Source organism: Balearica regulorum, chromosome 5, assembly GCF_011004875.1.
Source record: "Balearica regulorum gibbericeps isolate bBalReg1 chromosome 5, bBalReg1.pri, whole genome shotgun sequence".
In the NCBI taxonomy this organism is placed as follows: domain Eukaryota; kingdom Metazoa; phylum Chordata; class Aves; order Gruiformes; family Gruidae; genus Balearica; species Balearica regulorum.
The window spans coordinates 69,998,468-70,017,111 of NC_046188.1; the positions used below are offsets into that span (position 1 = coordinate 69,998,468).

The following is an 18,644-nucleotide window of genomic DNA, read 5'->3' on the forward strand; positions in this document are numbered from 1 at the left end:
CTGCCCAGGACCGCAGCACAGCAGCAAAACAGCTCCTGCAGGGTCGCTTGGGGTTTTTTTTTTATTATTATTATTCTTTCACCGTGAATGTCTCTTTTCTATTAAAACCTGAAACTAAAACGCTTGGAGCCTCGCGTCCAGGGCTGGCACCTCGCTCCGGGGTACGTCGGCCACCCCTCGGGGCTGTGGGGCAGGAGCTGGACCCACAGACACAGCCCTGGGCATGGTGGGGACGGGGCAGGAAGGAGAAGGGCCCGGGGGGTGTCCTGGGACCCCCTGTCCCCCCACGCACGGGGCAGGCTCCAACCCGGGGAGGCTTCCCCCACTTTGGCAGCACCGGGCTAGAACTGGCTCCGGCTGTTGCGAGGACGTCTCCCAAAGGGGGGGACCCCTCTCCTAAAGGCGGGGAGCACCTTCCTGCCCCCCGGGTCCCCCACGCCGGGCAGGACCCCGCGGTGGAAGGGCAGCCGGGCCATGGCCCCCGCCTGCGGCACATCCTGCTCGAGGAAGTACCCGATCTTCAGGTCGGGCTTCAGCGCCCGCACGGCAGCCAGCTCCCGCAGCGCTTCCTCGTTTAACCCAGACGTGCTCAGTCTTTAAATTCAAAAGGAAGAGAAAAGGAGAAGGGCTCTTAAAACCCACTCCCTGCTTTCCGGGACACTGGGTATCCCCCTCCGCGTCCTGCAGCATCCGAGCCCGAAATGCCGGCACGGGGACGCCGGGGATGGAAGGGGGACGTGCGGGCTTACCCCAGGGCCCGCAGCGAGCAGGCGGGATGCCGGAGCTGCTGGCAGAGCTGCAGGACGCCGTCAGCTCCCAGCTCGTTGTCGCTCAGGTCCAGGCAGGCGAGGCTGGGGCTCTCCACCAGCCAAGCGGCCAGGGCTCGGCAGCAGGCGCCCGTCAGCCGGCAGCTCCCCAACCTGCGTGACCGAGGCAAAGGGGGACGCGGGGTTTGAGCACCCGGTTGGCGACCCGCTCCGGGTGGGAAGGATGGAGCGCCGGCCGGCCCCGCGGCCCCTTACCGCAGCGTCCGCAGCCGGCAGGTGCGGCGCCGGAGCCCCTCGCACAGCAGCTGCACGCCGGCATCGCGCAGCCCCTCGCTGAAGGACAAATCCAGCTCTTCCAGGCACGGGCTGGTGCCCAGCACGGCGGCGAGGTCCTCGCAGCAGGCGCTGGTGAGGCGGGAGTACCACAGCCTGCCGGGGACCAGCAGGACGGACCCTCAGGGCCAGCCCCTGCCGTGCCACCCCACCGCGGTGACGGTCCCCAGCCCGGTGTCACTGCTTTCAAGCTCCTCGCCCTGGGAGAGTGGGGCAGAGGGACGATGCCATCCCAGAGGGACGGTTTTGGGGTACCTCCCCAGCACCGTGCCCCAGCCCGCGGGTTTGGCCGCCTGGGAGGTGCCCGGGGGGGGATGCCCGTGGGGTGCCCGGGGCCACTCACCGCAGGACGCGCAGGCGGCAGCCGGGTTGCCGCAGCCCCTCGCAGAGCAGGCGCACGCCACCGTCGCTCAGCGTGCCGTCGCCCAGCTCCAGCCGGGCCAGGCTGGGGTGTTCGGCCAGCAGCGCCGCCAGCTCCGCGCAGCAGCTCTCCGACAGCCCACACCACCACAGCCTGCAGGGAGAGCCGCAGAGAACAGACGGGCTCATCACACCTGCCCCCAGCTGCTCACCTCTGCCACCTGGCCAATCAGCATGGAGGGACCACATCCTCCCAACATGTGTCCAATCAGCATGGAGGGAACCCACCCAGCACCAATCAGCATGGAGGGACCCCACCCAACATCCCACAGCCAATCCGCATGGAGGGACCCCACCCATGGCCCAGCCAATCAGCAGGTGGGACCCCACCCACCACATGCTGGTGGTCCCCAGGGTGTGGTGGGCAGTGTGGGGGGTGTTGGTGTTCCCTGTGCTGCTCCCACTCCCTGTACAGCACCCACCTGCCACCTGCTCCCCTCTGGTTTGGGTGCCCCCCACCCGTACCCCAGAGCCAGCTGGGGTGACCAGGCCCCGGCCTCGCACCCTCCCTGTGCCAGCGGCTGTGGTTTTGGTTTTGGCGCCGAGCGCAGGTCTCTTACCGGAGTGCCCGCAGGTTGCTGCCCGGGTGCCGCAGTGCCCGGCAGAGCGGGTGGATGGGGGAGTGCAGCTCCTCTCGCTGCCGCTCGGTGAGGACACGGGGATGGGGACGTCCTCCAGCTCCTGAGGCACCGGAGCTGCAGGGGGACAGGGCCCCGGGGGGCACGGGCAACCCTCACCGGTGCTGGGAGCTCCCGGCTTCGATGCTGGCACGCCACACCCCCGAAGAAGAGCGTGCCACCAGCTCCTCAGGAGGGACCTCCATGGCTTTGGAGATGCAAAGGATCACAAGCGTTACTGCTGGAGTTACCCCGCTCTCAGGTAAAGCTTGGGGCGTACTTGCCGTTTCAGCACCGGGGATCTGCCCTTCGCATGCGAGAAGGGGGATGTGAAGCCAAAGTGACCCCCGGGTGCAGATGGGCCCGTTCGGGCTGGGGAAGGTGAGTTGAGATGCTCCGTCTCCACCAATCCCACCACATGCAGCGGATGGAGGAGCCCAGGTGATCCTTATCCTCCCACAATTCTCCCCAGGAAAAAGGCAAACATCCCCCGCTGAGGAATGAAATGCCCAGTGAAAGGACAAGCTGGTCTTTGGGTGGAAGGAGCTGAAGTGCCTCTAAACCCATCCTTTGGGTGGAGAAGGAGACTTCTTTGCGATTTTGGGTTGCTGGAGCAGAGAGGGGCAGTACTTACCGAGGCACCGAGGCATGCGGCTCCTCCCCGGGATCGTCCTGGTCGAAGGAGCATCCCCGGAGGGTGACGCAGCCCAGCTCAGCCCACTGCCTGATGCAGAAGGAAAGAGCCATTTGGTCGTACAGGGTCAAGTTGACGTCCTGCAAGTCTAGGTCGGTGAAACGACCCAACGCACTTTGCACGAAGCTTTCCTCGTTCATCTCAAACAAAAAGTGGAAAGTGTCCAAGTCTGAAACCTTCAGTGCTTGGCTGGGATGGGAGATGCCTCTGTGCCTCCCCTGAAGCCACCTCAGCATATCTTCCCTGGCTTGCGGTGAAATTCTGCACCCGATGATTTTGTCCGCATACTCTATTGATTTTTGGCTTACCAGACCAAACAGGAAGCGCACCATCAAGTTCAAATCCTTCCTGGACTTGCTATAGCTTTCGAATAACATATTTACGTCCTTCACGAGAGCCCCCGAGTCACCGACCATTTCCTCGTTGTCCTCCAGGACGTAAAACATCGCTGCAAAAAACTCCTGGAGGTGCAGGTGAGTGAAGCTGTAGGTGTTCTCATGGTCTAGGCCTTTCTTTGAGACCTCCTCATTGAGGAAGAGGGGGAGAAGGTCCGGCTGGTCCAAGCCACGGTCCTTGATTTCCCTCTCCTCAAAGAGGACCTTGTGCTTCCAGATGCCATCAGCGGCCAAGGAGCCGAGCTTGTGCAGGAACTGCTGGAGGTCCTGCGGGTTGTCCCTGCTTCTGCACTTCATTAACCGGGAGAGGTAAAAGACGCTCATCTGCGTGGTGGCTTTAGAGCACTCGACGAGGTTTTTCTTCTTGTGAAGCTCTTGTTCAAGGATGGTGCAGACGGTCCAGCTCATGACAGGGATGACGCACAAGCTGTAGAGGATCTCGTTGCCCCTGGTAAACCTGAAGGCCGCATCGGCTTCACTGTAGTTCTCAAAATACCTGTGGAAATACTGCTCCCTCATGGCTGCCGACAATCCCAGTATTTCGGCGTAATACTGGCCCTCCAGGCACCGCCCCAGGCTTTGAAGGGCTGTTGGCCTCGTGGTGATGAGCAAGGAGGACTTGGGGAGAAGAGTCTTCTTCAACAAGCTCATCAGGGTGGTTTCCAGGGGCTTCACTTCTCTGGGGTGGGAGCTCAGCTCATCTGTGGGCTGAACCAAGGAAAGTCCCAGGGCCTCAAAACCATCAAAAATTAATAAGATCTTCTGCTGGTCATCCAGGATCTTCCCAATCGGTGGTGTTCGCCGGTGAGGGCAGCACTTTGAGATGAGGTCTGCCAGGCTCGCTTCCTTGGTGAAGGCAAGGTCTTTACAGTCTATGCAGAAGACGTAGTCAAACTGTGCGTAGAGGGTCCCTTCCACCCACTCCACCATCACCTTCCTGACCGTCATTGTCTTCCCCATCCCCGGGGCCCCCACCAGCACCACGACCTGCAGCGTTTGCCCATCTTCATCGAGTTTAAACAGCGTCTGCGCAGTGACGGTGGCTGCTCCGTTGCCGACATCGGCACATCTACAGCCGGCGCCCACAGCTTCATGCTCACCTCCGCGCTTGCTCCAAGGTTTCCTGGCGATGGTCAGGTTGGTGTAGCGGCTGCTGACGGACAGGTTCTCCCCGAGACAGGAGTTCACATCTTTGTACCGGAGGAACTCCCGGGCCACGTGCTCTCTGTATTTCCGCTTGTACTCTGCACCGGCGAGAAGCAGAGTCAGTCCCAAGCACAGCTGGATTCCCGAGGAGCTCCTAACCAGCCCAACCGCGCTCCTGACACGCCAACGGGACACTTGTTTCAACGCTTTCCTAAGTCTGGCAGAGGGGATAAGGCCATCGGTCTGTGAGAACTTTGGGCCTCCGTTCAGTTGGGGGGTCCTTCTCTGCTACGTCCCCCCATCATCCTGATCCATCAAGCCCTGTTTTAACCGCCCTGCAATCCCCATCCACCGTGGGAGCAGACGCAATTGCCCGGGGCCACCTGCAGCCTCCGTCCCCCTCTTGCTCGTGCCCCGGAGGCCAAAGGCACCGTCCCCCTCTTGCTCCCGGGGATGCCTGCGGCTCCAAGGCGTTACCCCACGTGAGCTCTGCAGAGATGCCCTGGATCCCCGTCCCAGGAGGAGAGGATCTGCCCAGCTGCCTGCCAGGCGGTGCTGAGAGCTGCAGGCTCTTCTCCAGGAGGAGAGGGAGCCCGGCAGTAAGTGGGGAGAGCAAGAGGACAGCCCCCACGCTAACAGGATCACAGCGGGACGTCTTCACGTTCCCAGGCTCCCCGGGAAGCCGAAACCTGCTCTTACCAACTTCTATCTGTCTCCAAGGCCACTCAAGGGAACAAGAGGCAAAGAAAAGCAAAATGTAGGCTGGCTTCCTACCTTTCACCTTCTCACCCAGGAGTTTCTCAGCGAGGTCTCTCTGGTTCATCTCTTCGAACAACCTAATCGCTACGTCCATGGCGGTGTCTTCGCTGTAGTTCTTGCCCATGCAGCTGACCAGCGTGCAAGGTTTGGTGGCCTTTGCCAGCGAATCCCTGGGGATATTGTGTCCTCCTTCTGCACAAACCTCCGATAACTTTGTCTTAAACTCCCAAAAGTCTTTAGGTGCGAGACCTTGGAGTGCTTGTAAGAGGACGGCTAATGCACACTCTTCCCCTGCCATGCCAGGATGTCACCTGAAAATACCAGCGGTTAGAAGTCCCGGCTGTGCCACGGCAAGAGGTTTTGGAGCTGAGCACCGAGTTTGTCCTGTACAGCGCGGTTCTTCCTGCGATGGAAAGACTGAGAACAGTCACCCCAGCTCTGCAAGGTCGGCAGGGCTGCAGGATTCCCCCCCCGGGATGCGGCACAGGAGATAGAAAAGCCCCCCAAAAAGCATCGTGGGGGCTTCTAACCAGACTGGGAGCTGCAGCCCCTCAGGGCAGAGCCCCTCCGGCCCCGGGGACAGCCCGGTCCCCACCACCCCGCCTGGCCGGTTCCCCATCCCGCCGTGCCCGCACCGTCCCTCGGCGCAGCGTGGCCGGCCGTGCCGCGATGCACTCACCGCACCGGGCGGCAGGATGGTGGGTGGCTGCCAGAAGGGCTGAGGCGCTGCCCGAAATCCCCGTCCCGCGCGCAGGCAGGTTTCGCTTTTCAATGGCAGCCCAACATCCGGCACACCCTTCCTCCTTCCTCGCCGCGGGACGACTCGCCAGCCGGCCTCCATAAAACCACCCGGGTGGGCAATTTCCTACCTGAAGGATTCCCGGCAACAAGCCCACAAGGCAGATGCTGGTTTTGGGGAGAAAAGGCGGCTTTGGGAAAGCGCGCTGATGCTCGCGGATGCTGCAGCCCCTCTGCTGCCTCTCGCCTCCCCGGTGCTGGCAGCTCACCCTCCTCCTAACAACAGGTTGTGGGTTCAACTGAAAAACCCCTGAATTTCCAACCCTGCCAGAGAAAATGCGCTTTGCTCGGGGTCCCCAAGCCTTTTACTAGCTTGGTAAGAAAAGTCATGGACCCTCCTCCTCCTCTTCCTCCTCCTCCTCCTCCTTTGGGGTTCCTTATTTCTGCTATCGCTCTTCTCCTCCCCATTTCCAATCTCCCGGGTCTTTAGGAGATAAGTGCCATCCCCCCGGCTCCTCGGGAGCAGATCTGGCTGGAATTAGTTTCCTGTAAACCGGAGCTGAGGAGGCAGAGGAATAGGGGATGTTTGGGAAATGGTGATGGCAGAGGGGAAAAACTCCAGCTGGATTACAGATGTGAAGGGCTCTGGAGAGCATTAAAGGATTTAGCAGGAGGTGTGAGGAAGTGGGATGGGGTTTGCTGGAAGGAGCGATGCACAGCTCAGAGGAGCAGTAGCGGGAGAGCGTGATGCTCCTGCGTCTCTGCCGGCTCCCAGCTGGCCGAAGGCGTCGGTAAGGAGGGTGGCTTCCAGCCGGCACTGCCCGCACAAATGGGTGCCGGGTCCTGTGGGGTGACCCAGGAGACGTGAAGGTACCATTGGGCTTTTGATGCAGCGGTGGAGATCCCCTTATTTTAGAAAGCAATTGGAAGGTGGAGTGTGGACTTGTATTAGATTTTTTTTTATGGTCAGGTTTTTTTTGTGTCAGTAATACAGAAACCAGGCAAAGGCCGTTACAAAGGGTGAAAGGCCAGAGACAAGCTTTGATGGAGACAGATACAGAGTCATGGGAAGAGCCCATTATTAAAGAGTCCTTTTTAAAGAACCCAGCAATAAACCAAATGTATGCTTCATCAATGACAGCAACCTGAAAAATAGTCCTCGGTGCTGCTGCTAATAAAGCAGGAGAGCAAGTAGAGGGGAAACTATTTTTAAAAAAATAGAGTGCAGGCTATTTTAGACATTATTAAGAAACAAACTCTCTAAGCAGAGCCCATCGCATGCCTTTATTAACATAATCTTTGTCCACAAACAAATGAAATACTGGAGGTACAGCTGGAGAAGGGGATAGAAAGCATGATGGGCGACGAAGAAAATGAGATTTCTTTTACAAGCTCAGAAAGACAGTGGGAAGAAAAATGTATGTAATGCATTGTACAGCACATGGGAAGCCTGAAAACAATAGTGAGAAACGTCCTGTTGTGGTCTTGCTTAGCTTGGTCTAACAACTTAAAGCAATAATAATAATAATAATAACAACAACAACTTGGGGTCCAGGAATAAAAACTGTTACAGGTCTTGGGGGAGCCCGGAGAATTACAGCTCTTGAGATCTGGATCCACCCAGGCTGGGGCCTCACAGTTGAAGCATTGCAAAAATGCTCTACAATAGAAATAACCTGACGACCTTAGTGGGTTTATTCGCTCCCAGGATCAGCCTTGCGGGACAACAATTTGAGGAGAAGCAGCTAGACCTAGTGAGAGACACCGAATCCTGTAACGGTCCCTCAAGCAAGCGTGTAAATATAGGAGGGATTTGCAAAGGGGGTAGGGGAGGAAATCAAACGAGAAAGGAAAAAAAGTGTTTGAAAGAGATGGAGAATTAAGCCCTAGCAGTATTTGATTAGTTAAAGGCTGAAAGAATAAAGCATATATATATATAAATGTATCAAGTATAACCTTGCTGATGCTAAAGGGAAACATTTTTGCTAACTGGAAATCATACGGGGAGATGAAGACATGCCCTCACTGTCAGGTTATGGGGAGGTATATGGAAAACACTTTTTAAAGGATGAAGTCTCATAGAAATACTGCTCTGTACCTCTTAATACACCCTGCTGTTCAGTTAATTGCATTTATGTGTTTGCAAAATTTTATTAATGATAATTGCAATATGGTATAAAGCTAGACTGCTTGTAAGTAAATATTATTATTGCAGAGCTAGCTAATTACACGAGCTATGAGCGGGAGCTAACAATAGCATAAAGAAACTTAGCACTGCCAGGAGGAGAGCATCAGACCAGCCTCTGCTGGCAAGGTCTGCGCCGGGTGGGCACTGCTGGATCAGGGCGAGGGGATGGACCAGACTCGGGGTGCACCTGGGGAGCTGGGTCAGGAGATGGAGCCAGAGACGGGACGAGGGACAAAGCCACAGCAGAGCTGAGAGGTCCCTGCAGGAGATGGGACCAGGAACAAGGTCCTTCCTGGAGTCAAGACCGGAGAAGGGCGTACGAGATCCATCCCGGAGACAAGCTGAAGGGTACCTCTGAGGGGATGAGGTGCCTCCAGCGTGGAGCTGGAGCCCGTGCAGGAGGCAGGGCTGAAGACAGGCTCCCCTGCACCACTCCTCACCCTGGGACTGAGAGCCCAGGGCTGAGCTTCAACAGAGCCCCCCCGGCAGCGGGCGGGCAGGTCCCAGGTGAGGCCGGTCAGGGCTTTGAGGTTATTAATGCCCCTCAGGGGCAGGTGGGCTTCTGCTTTCCCTGCCGGGGCTTTCCGTGCGGGGCGCTAAGCCGGTGCTTCGGCTGCTGCACCCACAAACCCACCTTTGGCTGCTGCAAGCTGCTCCCCCCGTGAGCCATGTCCTTCATCCCGCTTCCCCGGAGCGCAGAGGTAAGGAGAGATGGCCGCTGCCCGAGCGGCCGCAGGGGTTTGCTGCCGTGGAGCCTTTTCCTCCCTCTCCAGTCCCGGGTGGGTTGCAGTTGGGGTGCCAGGGGAGGAGAGAGGCTCCCGGTGCCAGGGGTGAGAGAGGTTTTGGTGTCCAGGGGTGCAATGAGTGGGAGCCCGCTCTCTGACCCGCTCTCCTGCTTTTCAAGCCCCGGTTTATGAACAGGGAACCTGCGTGTTGGTTGGGAGGGGGTAAACCCATCCTGGGGGGGAGAAGGGGAACCGGGACCGAGGCCCAGGGGGATTCGGCTGCTGGGGCCACTGACTGCCTGTGACTTGTGTGGGGCTGGCCTTGGAACCAGGCATGGTGGAGAAAAAAAAGGTATTTCGGGGTGTGTGCTTAGCAAAGCCGGCTTTGAGGGGAGCTGGGAAAGGGGGAAAGGATGTTCTAAGGTGCGTTGGGGAGTTTAAGGAAGGGGAAAAGCAGAGTCCTCGCTGCCAGCACCTTGGCAAGCTGATGGCACGTGGTGCAGGTGCTGCGGCAAGGGACGATGGGCCACCGAGGCCAGCGGGCTGTGCTGGGGCAGGACAGAGCTCACGGGGAGATGGTTCAACCCAAACAATGTCTGCTCAGGGTTTCACAGCCCCCAAAATGAGCCTGGCTCGGTGGCACCGTGGGCTGAGCTATCTCTCTAGCTCAGTTTCCCCGCTCGCAGCCTGCCCTCATCCTGCCCCTCCTGCCTGCAGGACATCAAATAAGTCTGGGAACAACTGTTTCTCCCTGAAAGCGTGAGGCGCACCATGCTCCTTCCCAAGGATGCTGCTGCCACCGAGCCCCCCCACCCAGCAGGGCTTGCAGAGGGGTCCCCAGGAGCCGGGACCGTTCCTATCCCTGCTAACTCATCCTGGGTTATGCTGCGAGCTGAGAGGGAGAAAGAAAAACGGGCAGCGCGGTTTCTAAAGGTTTCCCTCTCCGTTTGACCTTGAAGAAGCTGTTTTAGCCTTGCTGTGCCTTGATCTGAAGTGCTGCTTGCTGCGCCGGTGCTTGGCTCTCTCCCATGCCGCGTTGGGGGGGGATGTGACCCACTTGCTGCAGGGGACCCATCCCAGCGCTGGGTGCCAGGGGATTTCTGGGTGCTGCTCTCCTGGCTTCTCCTTCTCCCCGCAATGGGAGTGGTGAGTATATTTGTTTTACAGCTCCTTTCCTTTGCTTCCCCCCCGCCTTTTTTTTTTTTCCCCTATATTGGTAAAAACACATTTAAAATTCAAAACCTGATGTATATAATACAGGTTCAAAAAGTCTCGGGTGTATGAATGCATCCCATGGGGCTGTTTCTCTCCGAAGGCAGAGGCAGCACGTGTGAATGCAAGGAAATCGCAGCCGGAACCCGCTGGCCTCAGCTCATCCAGGCTCTGGGGATGGGAGCCGGTGATTTCTGCTTGCAGGAGGCTCCCTCCTCCCTCCTGCAACGCTGAGGGGAGGCGCAGGGGCCGAGGATATTTCTGCCTGACGTAGAAGTGGCAAAAAGGTTTTCATGAGTCCTGGGAGCAGCGGTTTGGGTGTCTCCCCCCGCAGTAAATCACAGGTTTTCACAAGCTTTGCAGAAATGTCGCCCCTCTCTGCTGCTGTCTATAGATCAGCAGACTTGGGAGGAGTCAGAAGGGGGAAGCAGCTGAATTTTTCTTTACAGTAGGATTTAAGCGGCCTGAGTATTTTTAAGTATGCTGGCGTAGGTGACGCGCACACTGGCTTGGCTCTTGTGGGCAGTTCGGCACAGTCAGAGAAGGTCAAGGAAGAAAATACTGATTTTTCTCTGGAGTTTCTGCCCTACTGCACCAACTCTGGGGCTGAGCCGTCGCTTGGCGGCTGTTTAGGGGAGGGAGGAAAACACAGTGGCCACAGAAGTGAGTTGTTCTGCGAGTGGCTAAGCTGAGAAACTTGGTTTCTTATGGATTTCTGGGTATAGTCTCCTTAAGGTGTCTATACTTTCTATGGAATTGTATGAAGCTGGTCAGCGGGTCCCAAGTAACTGTATGGGGGAAGACGGGCAAGCGTCAGAGAGTCCCTATTTCCTGAGAAAATGGGGCTAAAAGAGCTCTAGACAGTCCCAGGACCTGGCCGCACTTTGGGGTACAAGCAGGATTTGACCCGAGTGTTGTGGATTTGAGACCCGTGCCTGGCCGGAGGAGGTGAGGCTGTGCCGGGGAGGGCTGTTTGCTTTAACCCAACGTACCGCTGCGGCGAAGGAGGGGGCTGCGTGCCTGGCACAGCCTGGCTGGATGTCTGACAGCGCTCCGCAGCGGGGCATGGGCTGCGTGCCCAGCTCCGAGCCAGCCGTGGGCTGCCCGCAATCCCTCATGGACCTTGCGGGACTTTCCTAAGGGGAAGCAGATGGGAAGCAGAGCTGGTGCAAAACTACCCCGAGACGCAGCGTTTTAGTTCCCTCCCTCCGCCATGCAGAGCTTCTCCTTGGCGAGACAGATTGCAGCCCCTTGACGCGCTGCTGGGGCATCGTCACGCTCAGAAATCCCTTATCCTGGGCGGGGGGAGCCCCGTACTCCTTTTTTCTCTGGTATATTGTCTTGGGGTTGGCTGGGATAGAGTTAATTTTCTTCCTAGCAATGGGTATAGTGCTGTGCTTTGGATTTAGTGTGAGAATGATGTTCCACGACTCTACACACAAGCATCCCAATTTATCAGGCTGGCTCCCTCCCATTTTCCCCAGTATGTTCCCCCCAGCTTTGTGACTACATTCGCCATGATCGCTGCAAATCCAGGCAGGCTTTGGAGGAGCAAACGAGCAAAGCAGGCGGCGGTGGGGGGGGGCTCAGTGCTGCAGGGACAGCCCTGAATTGCCAAGCCAGCAAGCCACGGCTAAGCCCCAAATAACAGGGGACGTGGAGATGGAGCTGCCCTGTTGCCCTCCCCTCCCAGCATCCTGTGTCCGTCCCCCCCCCCCAAATCCCAGCCCTTCCCTCCGGATTGGAGCGCTGTTCCCCCGCCCCCCCCCCCCATTCTCCATCTTTATGCAGTCTGCAGAGGTGCATTGTGGGAAACTCCCAAGTTCCCCCCCCTCCCTGCCTTCCTCCCTCCCTCCTCTCTGCGCAAGAGCCAGCTCCCAAGGTGTGAGTCGTGCAGCCGGAGGACAGAAGGTAAGGGCTGCCTCTTTCCTCCACGCACGCCGGCACCTGGGGGGGCGAGGGGGCAGAGCTGCCGGGGGACCCTCGCTATCGGCGGGGACACGCGCGGCGTTCGTTCTCGGGGTGACGTAGCGAAATAGAGACGCGGGTCTACCTGGTCAAGGTGAGTGTCTGCCTCCTTGCAGCTGCCTGGGATGAAGGCTGGGGGCCGCCATGCCGGCGGGTTGGGAAGCGAGAGGGCCTGCCTGCGCCCTTCTCCCTGTTCAGAGGCAACGGCGCTTTTTGTAACCCAAACCAACGAGCACAGGGAGGATGGCCACCCCCAAGCAGCTCCCTTCCCACCCCAGCTCCTCTCTCCTGCTCCCTGAAGGTCAGGCAGTCAGAGAAGGCATTTTCACAAACGCGAGTGCGTGGGAGCCTGCCTGCTGCCTGCCTGCTGCCTGCCTGTACCTGCGATCTCCTCTGCTGCCTTTGCGGGGATGTGCTGGGATCCGAGCTGGGCTGCCCGCTCCTGGCTTCAGTGAGGGGGACACACAGCCCCGGGATGGAGACGGTGGGGGGGGGGGGGGCGGTTTGATGCCGCAGAAGCGCTCCGGAGGCAGAAAGGCTCCGAGCAGGGAGAAGCGGAGTCGGCCATGTGCCGGAAACAGGGCTGCTGGGAGGGAGGAGGGGAAGCAGCATCCGCAGCTGAAACCTTCCAGCCTTGGCAGGAAAACCTGTACACCTCCCTGGAAGGTTCCGATCAGGTTTCCAGCTGCGTTTCCTCTCCCGTCTGCATGGGCGGTGGTATTTGTTTTCCCTTCGCTCTGCCTGGATGGGTTTAATTGCTGTCAGTGCCGAAGCGGAGCAGGCACCGGCAGGAGCCGGCAGGCTTGCTGGCTTCGCCTTTCCCAAGGAAGGAGCCGGGGGTTTGTTCTGTTAGGCAGCGGAGCTTCGATATCAAAGGGGTATCTTTTGATATGGCCCCCGCTTTGTGCTGGGAAGGAGCTCACAAAGGGAAATCTGCCCAAAAAAGACCAAAATGGAGAGAGATGACGGAGGCAATGCTGCCTGTTCTAAGCTATGGGGAAAAGATCGCACCAAACGAGCGGGAGGGAGGAGGAGGAGGACACCAGACCAGGGGTCCTCTTTCAAGGTGTGTGCTTTCAGGGATGAAATCCGTGGGGAGGGGAGACGTCTCGGGCTTTTCAGTCTGATGTCCTGCCTCTCGGCATCTGTCCGCGCCCTGTGTGTTTGCAGGGACTTGTTGATTTGGTCTCTGCTCCTGCTTAGTTCTCTGTGACCATCTGGTAGCTTCTGATGGGGCTGGGGGTGGGAAGGAAGAGGAATTTTATTCCTGAGACGAGGTCAGCCCGGCAAAACTTTGGCATTGGGGTAACGGGAGGAAGCCCTCGCCATTGCTGCCCCGTTTTCCTGGGTGGGGCTTGGGCAGGATGCTGTCAGGAGGGAGGATGGACTACACCGGATTGAGCTCCCTGCTCCAGCTCAGCTCTGACCTCCAAAAGTCTGACCTTCAGAGGTTTGACCTTCAGCATTTTCCATCTTTCCTTTCTCACAGTGCCCAACACCAGCCGCTAACCCAGTGATATTGCAGGATGGGTGTGTGTGTGTGTGTGTGTGTGTGAAATATCCAGAATTCTCCTAAATGCAGATATTCATCCTCCCACATCCATCCCCCCTGCTGGCAGGCTGCTGGGACCAGGCACCGGCGAGCGCTCTGGCACGCTCTCCCCATCCTTGGTCGGGTGTGGGGACAGACGGACGGGCAGAGGGGAGGGATGGAGCTCTCTGAGCAAGCGTTTCTGTGCTGGAGGAGCTTTGGCCATCCTTCCCCGGATCCTTCCCCCCCCTTTCTGCAGGGAAGGAGAGCGCTCTGGTTTTGCCGCACAAGGTAAGCGATGGGTTTTACCTCGGAGCGTGCCAGGAAGGTCACTGCCTTGTGCTGAATTGGCCCCTCATCAGCCTGCGGTGGCTTCTTCCATTTCAGCTGCAAGGCAACAGTTTTCAGGCGGATGCCCTGCAGATCTGCACGCTGTCGGATTCAGGACCTGGCTCTGCACGTGCAGAATTGCCTCTGTAATCTTTTACTGGCCGCAGCTGAGCCACAAAGGGGGGGGGGGGGGTGATGCCATAAAAGCCCGGTGCAATCCCGCATCGGGCAGAAGGGATGGGTTTAGGATGCCTGTAAGCTGCAGAGGGCTGTTAAATTTGCTGCCGCTTACTGCAGTGGTTGGGGCTGTTTTACAGATATTTATTTATCAGAGATAACCCTCATCTTTTTTTTGCTTGTGGATATTGAATTTGAGAGATGGAGGACTCGCTGACTGTCACAGCCTTAAAAGCATCGATCTGTTAAAAAGGCAATCAGCCTTCTGCATCTGGGTACCAGCTCCTGGCTGCTCGGGGAGCAGCACCCCAAACTGGAACCCTCTGGGCTAAGGTGGTTTCCCAAGGGCTGGCAGGCTCAGCAGAAAGAGCAGGGCTTTGGCGGAGAGGAGCACCAAGAGGAGGCAGAAAGGTCTGCCACGTTATTCCCGAGGTGGCATCGCTGAGCGGAGAACCGAGACCTGTCCCGTGGCCCCAGCCTGGGCGTTAGGATGGATGTTATGGGGAATGGCTTATCTATTCCTTGGGGAGACCCAAGAGTTTTGGGGTGGCAGCAACCTCCCTCCTGGAGCCAGCAGCTCTCTGGGAAGGCAGCTGGGCAGAGCCGAAAGCAGCGTGGGCCTCCGGGTGATGGAGGAGGGGGTGTCAATGCCGAGCTCGAGAGGGCAATATTGGGCTGCAACAGCAGGCTGCTGGGCCAGCTTCTGCTGCGGCTTTTAGCTCTGGTGGCCTCCCTTCTGGTCTCAGAGGAGGTGCCAGCCTGTCCCCAGGAAGGGGTGTGCAACCTGTCGGTGCAGCAACTCGTCCCCAGTGCCACAGAGCTGCTGGCGCTGGGAGGGCTGGAAAAACGTCACAAAGAAACACGACGAGTGTGTTTGCGAAACGCCGAGCGTAGCAAAAGCCAAGCCCAGGGTGGGATGCAGGGGTGGCACAGCGGTCTGGGATGTAGGATGCACCCAGACGTACGTCCCTGCCTGTGAGACGTCACGCTTGTGGGTTAAAGCTTTGTGGTTCGTGGTGCTTGCTGCGCACCTTCCACCGCGTCTTCCGAATGGTTCCCCACTGAAGCTACTCAGTGCTTCCATCCGGTGTCCTGCCAAACAGCTGCATGGGGAAATGTAATCCTGGCTGAAAACCCTTTGCTTTGTCCCCCTAAATTTCTGTCTTGGGGTGAGTGATGCTCAGTCCTGTCAGGGAGAGCCTTAAGATCTAACACCTCATGATTTTTGAAGGGTAAAAGCTGCGATCTTGTTCCACTACAAAAAAACCCCCAAACTATAAAGTGGAAAACCAGTATTTGCTTCTGTTTGAGGGGGGCTCAACCCCAGGATTAAAGCTAGGACAGAGCGTAGCAAAGTGAGATGCTCTGAAAATGTTTCAGTTACAACAGTCGCCCTTCGGGGACCCGTGCACAGCGTTACAAGCCCGAGAAGCCAGGCTTTGCAGCAGAAGGCTATTTCCAACCTAATCCCAGCAAAACATTTCCGGATTCTCTCTTATTCTAGAAAGAGCTTTGCCGTAAACTGTGGCTGGAGCGCAGCCGGTCCAGCCGCATCACGAGGCATCGCTTGAGCGGGTGACGGGGCAGGTGGTACAGCCTCGCCGGGTGTGACTTCTGCTGACAGCCGGTCAGGTCTGTGCCGGGTGTAACTACAGACATCGCTCAGAGCACGCGATTGGCACCGCTGGAGAGATTGAGGCAAAATCTTCTATTTTCCCCAGGCTTTTTTGGGAACGCTTTCCTGATTTCTGCCGGGTTTTGGGGCAGCTGGGGAGCCGAGGCACGAGAAAGGGGTTTGTGTCGGGTTTGCGTCCGCACCAGGCAGCGCGGCGTCTGGGTGATGAGCTGCGCCTTTGGGACCCTGCATGGTGAACACCGATGGAGGGGGGGAAGGAGCGGGCTCGGTTGGGGTTTTTTCGCAGCAGCCTGTATATTTTTAACAGTCACGGGCAAAAAACTGAACGGAGCTGCAAGTGCTTTTCAGCCTGCATTGCCGGAGAGAAATGGGGCAGGGTGAAACAGCAGCACGCTGTTCTTCCCCCAGTGCTGCAGGTTTGAGGGCAGAGTCAGTTGGTTTACCATTTCTAACTGCTCTTAGTGCTTTATTTTCACATAGGGTGAGAGAAGATAACGGAATAAAAACGCGGAGTGTGTTTGGGGTTTTTTTTTGGCCACGTAGGTGGCCGTGTACGGGCAGAGTGCCTGAACGGCGCAGGTTAGAGCTGTGGTTTGGGTTTAAAAAATGAAGAACAGAAGTAAAGCCGGTGGCAGGAGTACGGCGCGTCTCTGCGACGTCGCCTCCGTCTCTCAGAATAAAATGTCTGCCACGTCCATCCCAGCGAGATCTTTGGGGTCAGGACAAGCGTGGCTTGCCGATGTGACGCTTGGCTCGGATGTCATCTCCTGCGGAAGCCGTGCTGTAGAAAGAGGCCATTTAGCCTTTTTCTGGGCTCATGCTGGTGGGGAGCATCTCGGGGCTGGCTGCGGGGCTCCGAAATGCTGCGTCACCCGCGCGGGGGGCTGTGGCAGGGCAGCCTCTGGAGAGGACGCTGGCATCTGCATCGCAAGCCGGGACGTTGCCCCATCTCTGCGCGGTTGCGGTGTCCCGCCGGGGTGCCCAGGTTCGGCACCCCACAGCTGTGCCCTTTGCAGGTGTCAGGCAAAGCCCGGTTTGCCGGGCCGGGGGAGCCCGTCCCGTTCCCGCATCTCGCCTTGGTGCCAGGTGTGTATCGGACCGCTGATGCGTCGCCCGGGCTAGCAGAGAGGTGACGCGTCACGGTGGCGCAGGGAGCGAGGGGCAGGGTCCTGCCAGGCTGGCCGTGCTCTGGTGGTGACGGTCGTGGTTTTGGTCATCGCCGGCACCGCTGGACCGGTGACGGGAGTGCTGGGTGTCGGTGCAGCCGCAGCAGTGACGCAGCCGTGGAGCGGGGGCTTTGCTGGCAAATCTCCCCCTGTGGCAGCGATTTGAAGCCGCTGCCTGTTAAAACACTTTCAGCATCTGACGCTCTCCAAATCAAGATTCAAAGGGAATCTTGAGAGGGAAACGTTTAATCCAGGGCTGGGGCGGGGGGGGGGGAGGAATGTTGGGAGCAGCAAACAACAGATTGGGAGAAGGATTCATAAATATCTCATCAGCGTTTGCTGTAACGTTGGTGCTGCTGTCTCCCAGGCTTGGCTTTGGGAGGGCTGGCCAAAGCAGGAGTCTCCCTGCACAGCCCGGCCCTGGTGCGCTGAGGCTGTTTTAAAAGCATCGATGACAAGCGACTCCCGCTATCGTTGTGCTTGCGTTGTGTTTTATCACATTTGCTGGGCACTGCGTCAGGAGCGGGGCGGGGGGCCAAAATAGACCATAAGGGAGCTAAAAATCCTCCTCGGGGAGCTGCCTACGGCAACGGAACGAACACAAGCTCCTTACGTAAAGCTGTTTTAATATTTATGGTAATACCGAGAGGCGTTGCATTACCTCATCTGTCTTCACGGCACTTCTTGGAGCTGGAGGAAAAGGCTTAGTCACACTACTCCGCTCTGGCTTATCTCAGGTGCTTACCCGGCATCTCACCGCCTTTAACGTGTTTGTTCCCCCAGCAGCTCAGAGAGGGGCAGAAATGCTGCTTGTCCCTGTGGGAAGCGAGGAGTTGAAGCACTGGGAAAAAAAATCTGCTGCTCGGTTGGAGCAGGAGGCTGGGATGGGGCAGGGGACTGATCCCAAATCCTTCCAGCCCTTGCGCATCACTGCCCCGTACGGCAGATGGGCTTGACCGCAACCTATTTCTTTTGCCATAAAATGACAAGTGGGACTGAACCGGCATTGCCCTGTGGCCAGTAACCTCAGACCTCTTTGGAGAAGCCTTAACCTGTCGGAAAGGGCTACCTGTCACTCAGCACATCATGAACTCACCTTAGCCGTGTCCTCCAGCTGTGAACTTCCTCTGACCACTCTTTGATGGTAACAGTCCATACGACCACGCCGTCTTCCATCTGAGGGTCTCGCGTGGGTGAGTTCAGCCCCCTGTATCGCATAGATTCAATTTTCACGAGGTGCTGGGGAGAGTTTGCGACGTGCGAGGGTCGCACAGGAAGCCTGTGGCAGCACTTGATCCCCCCAGTAACACCCCCAATTTCTAACAGCCTGGTCCCAGTCGCTTCAGCTCCAAGCTGCCTTACCTCTTGTAGTCACAACACTGCTGCTTTTTTGGGTTTTTCTCTTTCCCTTTTCAGGAAGTTATTTATTTTTCAGGTGCCTCTTTGAAGTGGCCAAATTCTAATTTTGCTGTTTACGTGCGCAGACTGCCGCAGGAGCAAAATCTGCAGATTTCAGTTCAAAATTACCTGCTCGTCACCTACCAGCTGGTGCTGGCGCCTGGATCTGTGATGGTAATTCAAAGCTGTGAGCCGGTCTGGGCAGGTGCAAATTGCACTCACCAAAGGGAAGCTGTCTGAGAAGAGGGCCATTTTCTGTCCCTTAGAAAGCCAGTTTGGGCTTAAATGACCAAATGCAAGCGTGCCAGCTGAGACTTACAGAACCCGCTGAAGGGACCCAAAATTAATTGGTATTCAGCGTGCGTTCTTCCTCCATGACACTGAAAACCTTTCACTGTGATGGTGTAAGAGCAATTCACTGAAGAATACGATGAGGACCACGTT

At 57.6% G+C, this 18,644-nt stretch overlaps 2 protein-coding genes across 7 annotated transcripts in view; one reads left to right on the plus strand and one right to left on the minus strand.

Annotated features, from left to right (window-relative positions):
- Positions 1-66: 66 nt before the first annotated feature.
- On the minus strand, positions 67-12,152 carry LOC142602165 (NACHT, LRR and PYD domains-containing protein 3-like). Of its 3 annotated transcripts, none has more exons than XM_075755519.1 (8): positions 12,048-12,152; positions 5,147-5,534; positions 2,772-4,470; positions 2,081-2,215; positions 1,444-1,614; positions 1,023-1,196; positions 750-920; positions 67-594 (listed from the first exon to the last, which is right to left on the minus strand). In XM_075755519.1, the coding sequence occupies exons 2-8, from the start codon at positions 5,427-5,429 to the stop codon at positions 342-344; spliced, it is 2,886 nt and encodes a 961-aa protein (XP_075611634.1). In that variant the 5' UTR covers positions 5,430-5,534; positions 12,048-12,152; the 3' UTR covers positions 67-341. The 3 variants fall into 3 exon arrangements, with proteins under 3 accessions (XP_075611634.1, XP_075611636.1, XP_075611637.1); XM_075755521.1 differs by having other exon boundaries at positions 69-594; positions 5,147-5,442; XM_075755522.1 differs by lacking the exon at positions 67-594 and having other exon boundaries at positions 757-920; positions 1,023-1,300.
- Positions 11,773-18,644, plus strand: part of CEND1 (cell cycle exit and neuronal differentiation 1) — a 21,918-nt gene continuing 15,046 nt past the window's right edge. The window contains exon 1 of one of the 4 annotated variants that reach the window (XM_075755603.1): positions 11,773-11,905. The gene's annotated coding sequence lies outside the window, so the exon portion shown is untranslated. Of the gene's footprint in view, positions 11,906-12,033; positions 12,057-13,290; positions 13,413-13,752; positions 13,785-18,644 lie in introns of those variants that run through there. The other 3 variants (XM_075755607.1, XM_075755604.1, XM_075755606.1) reach the window with 3 other exon arrangements.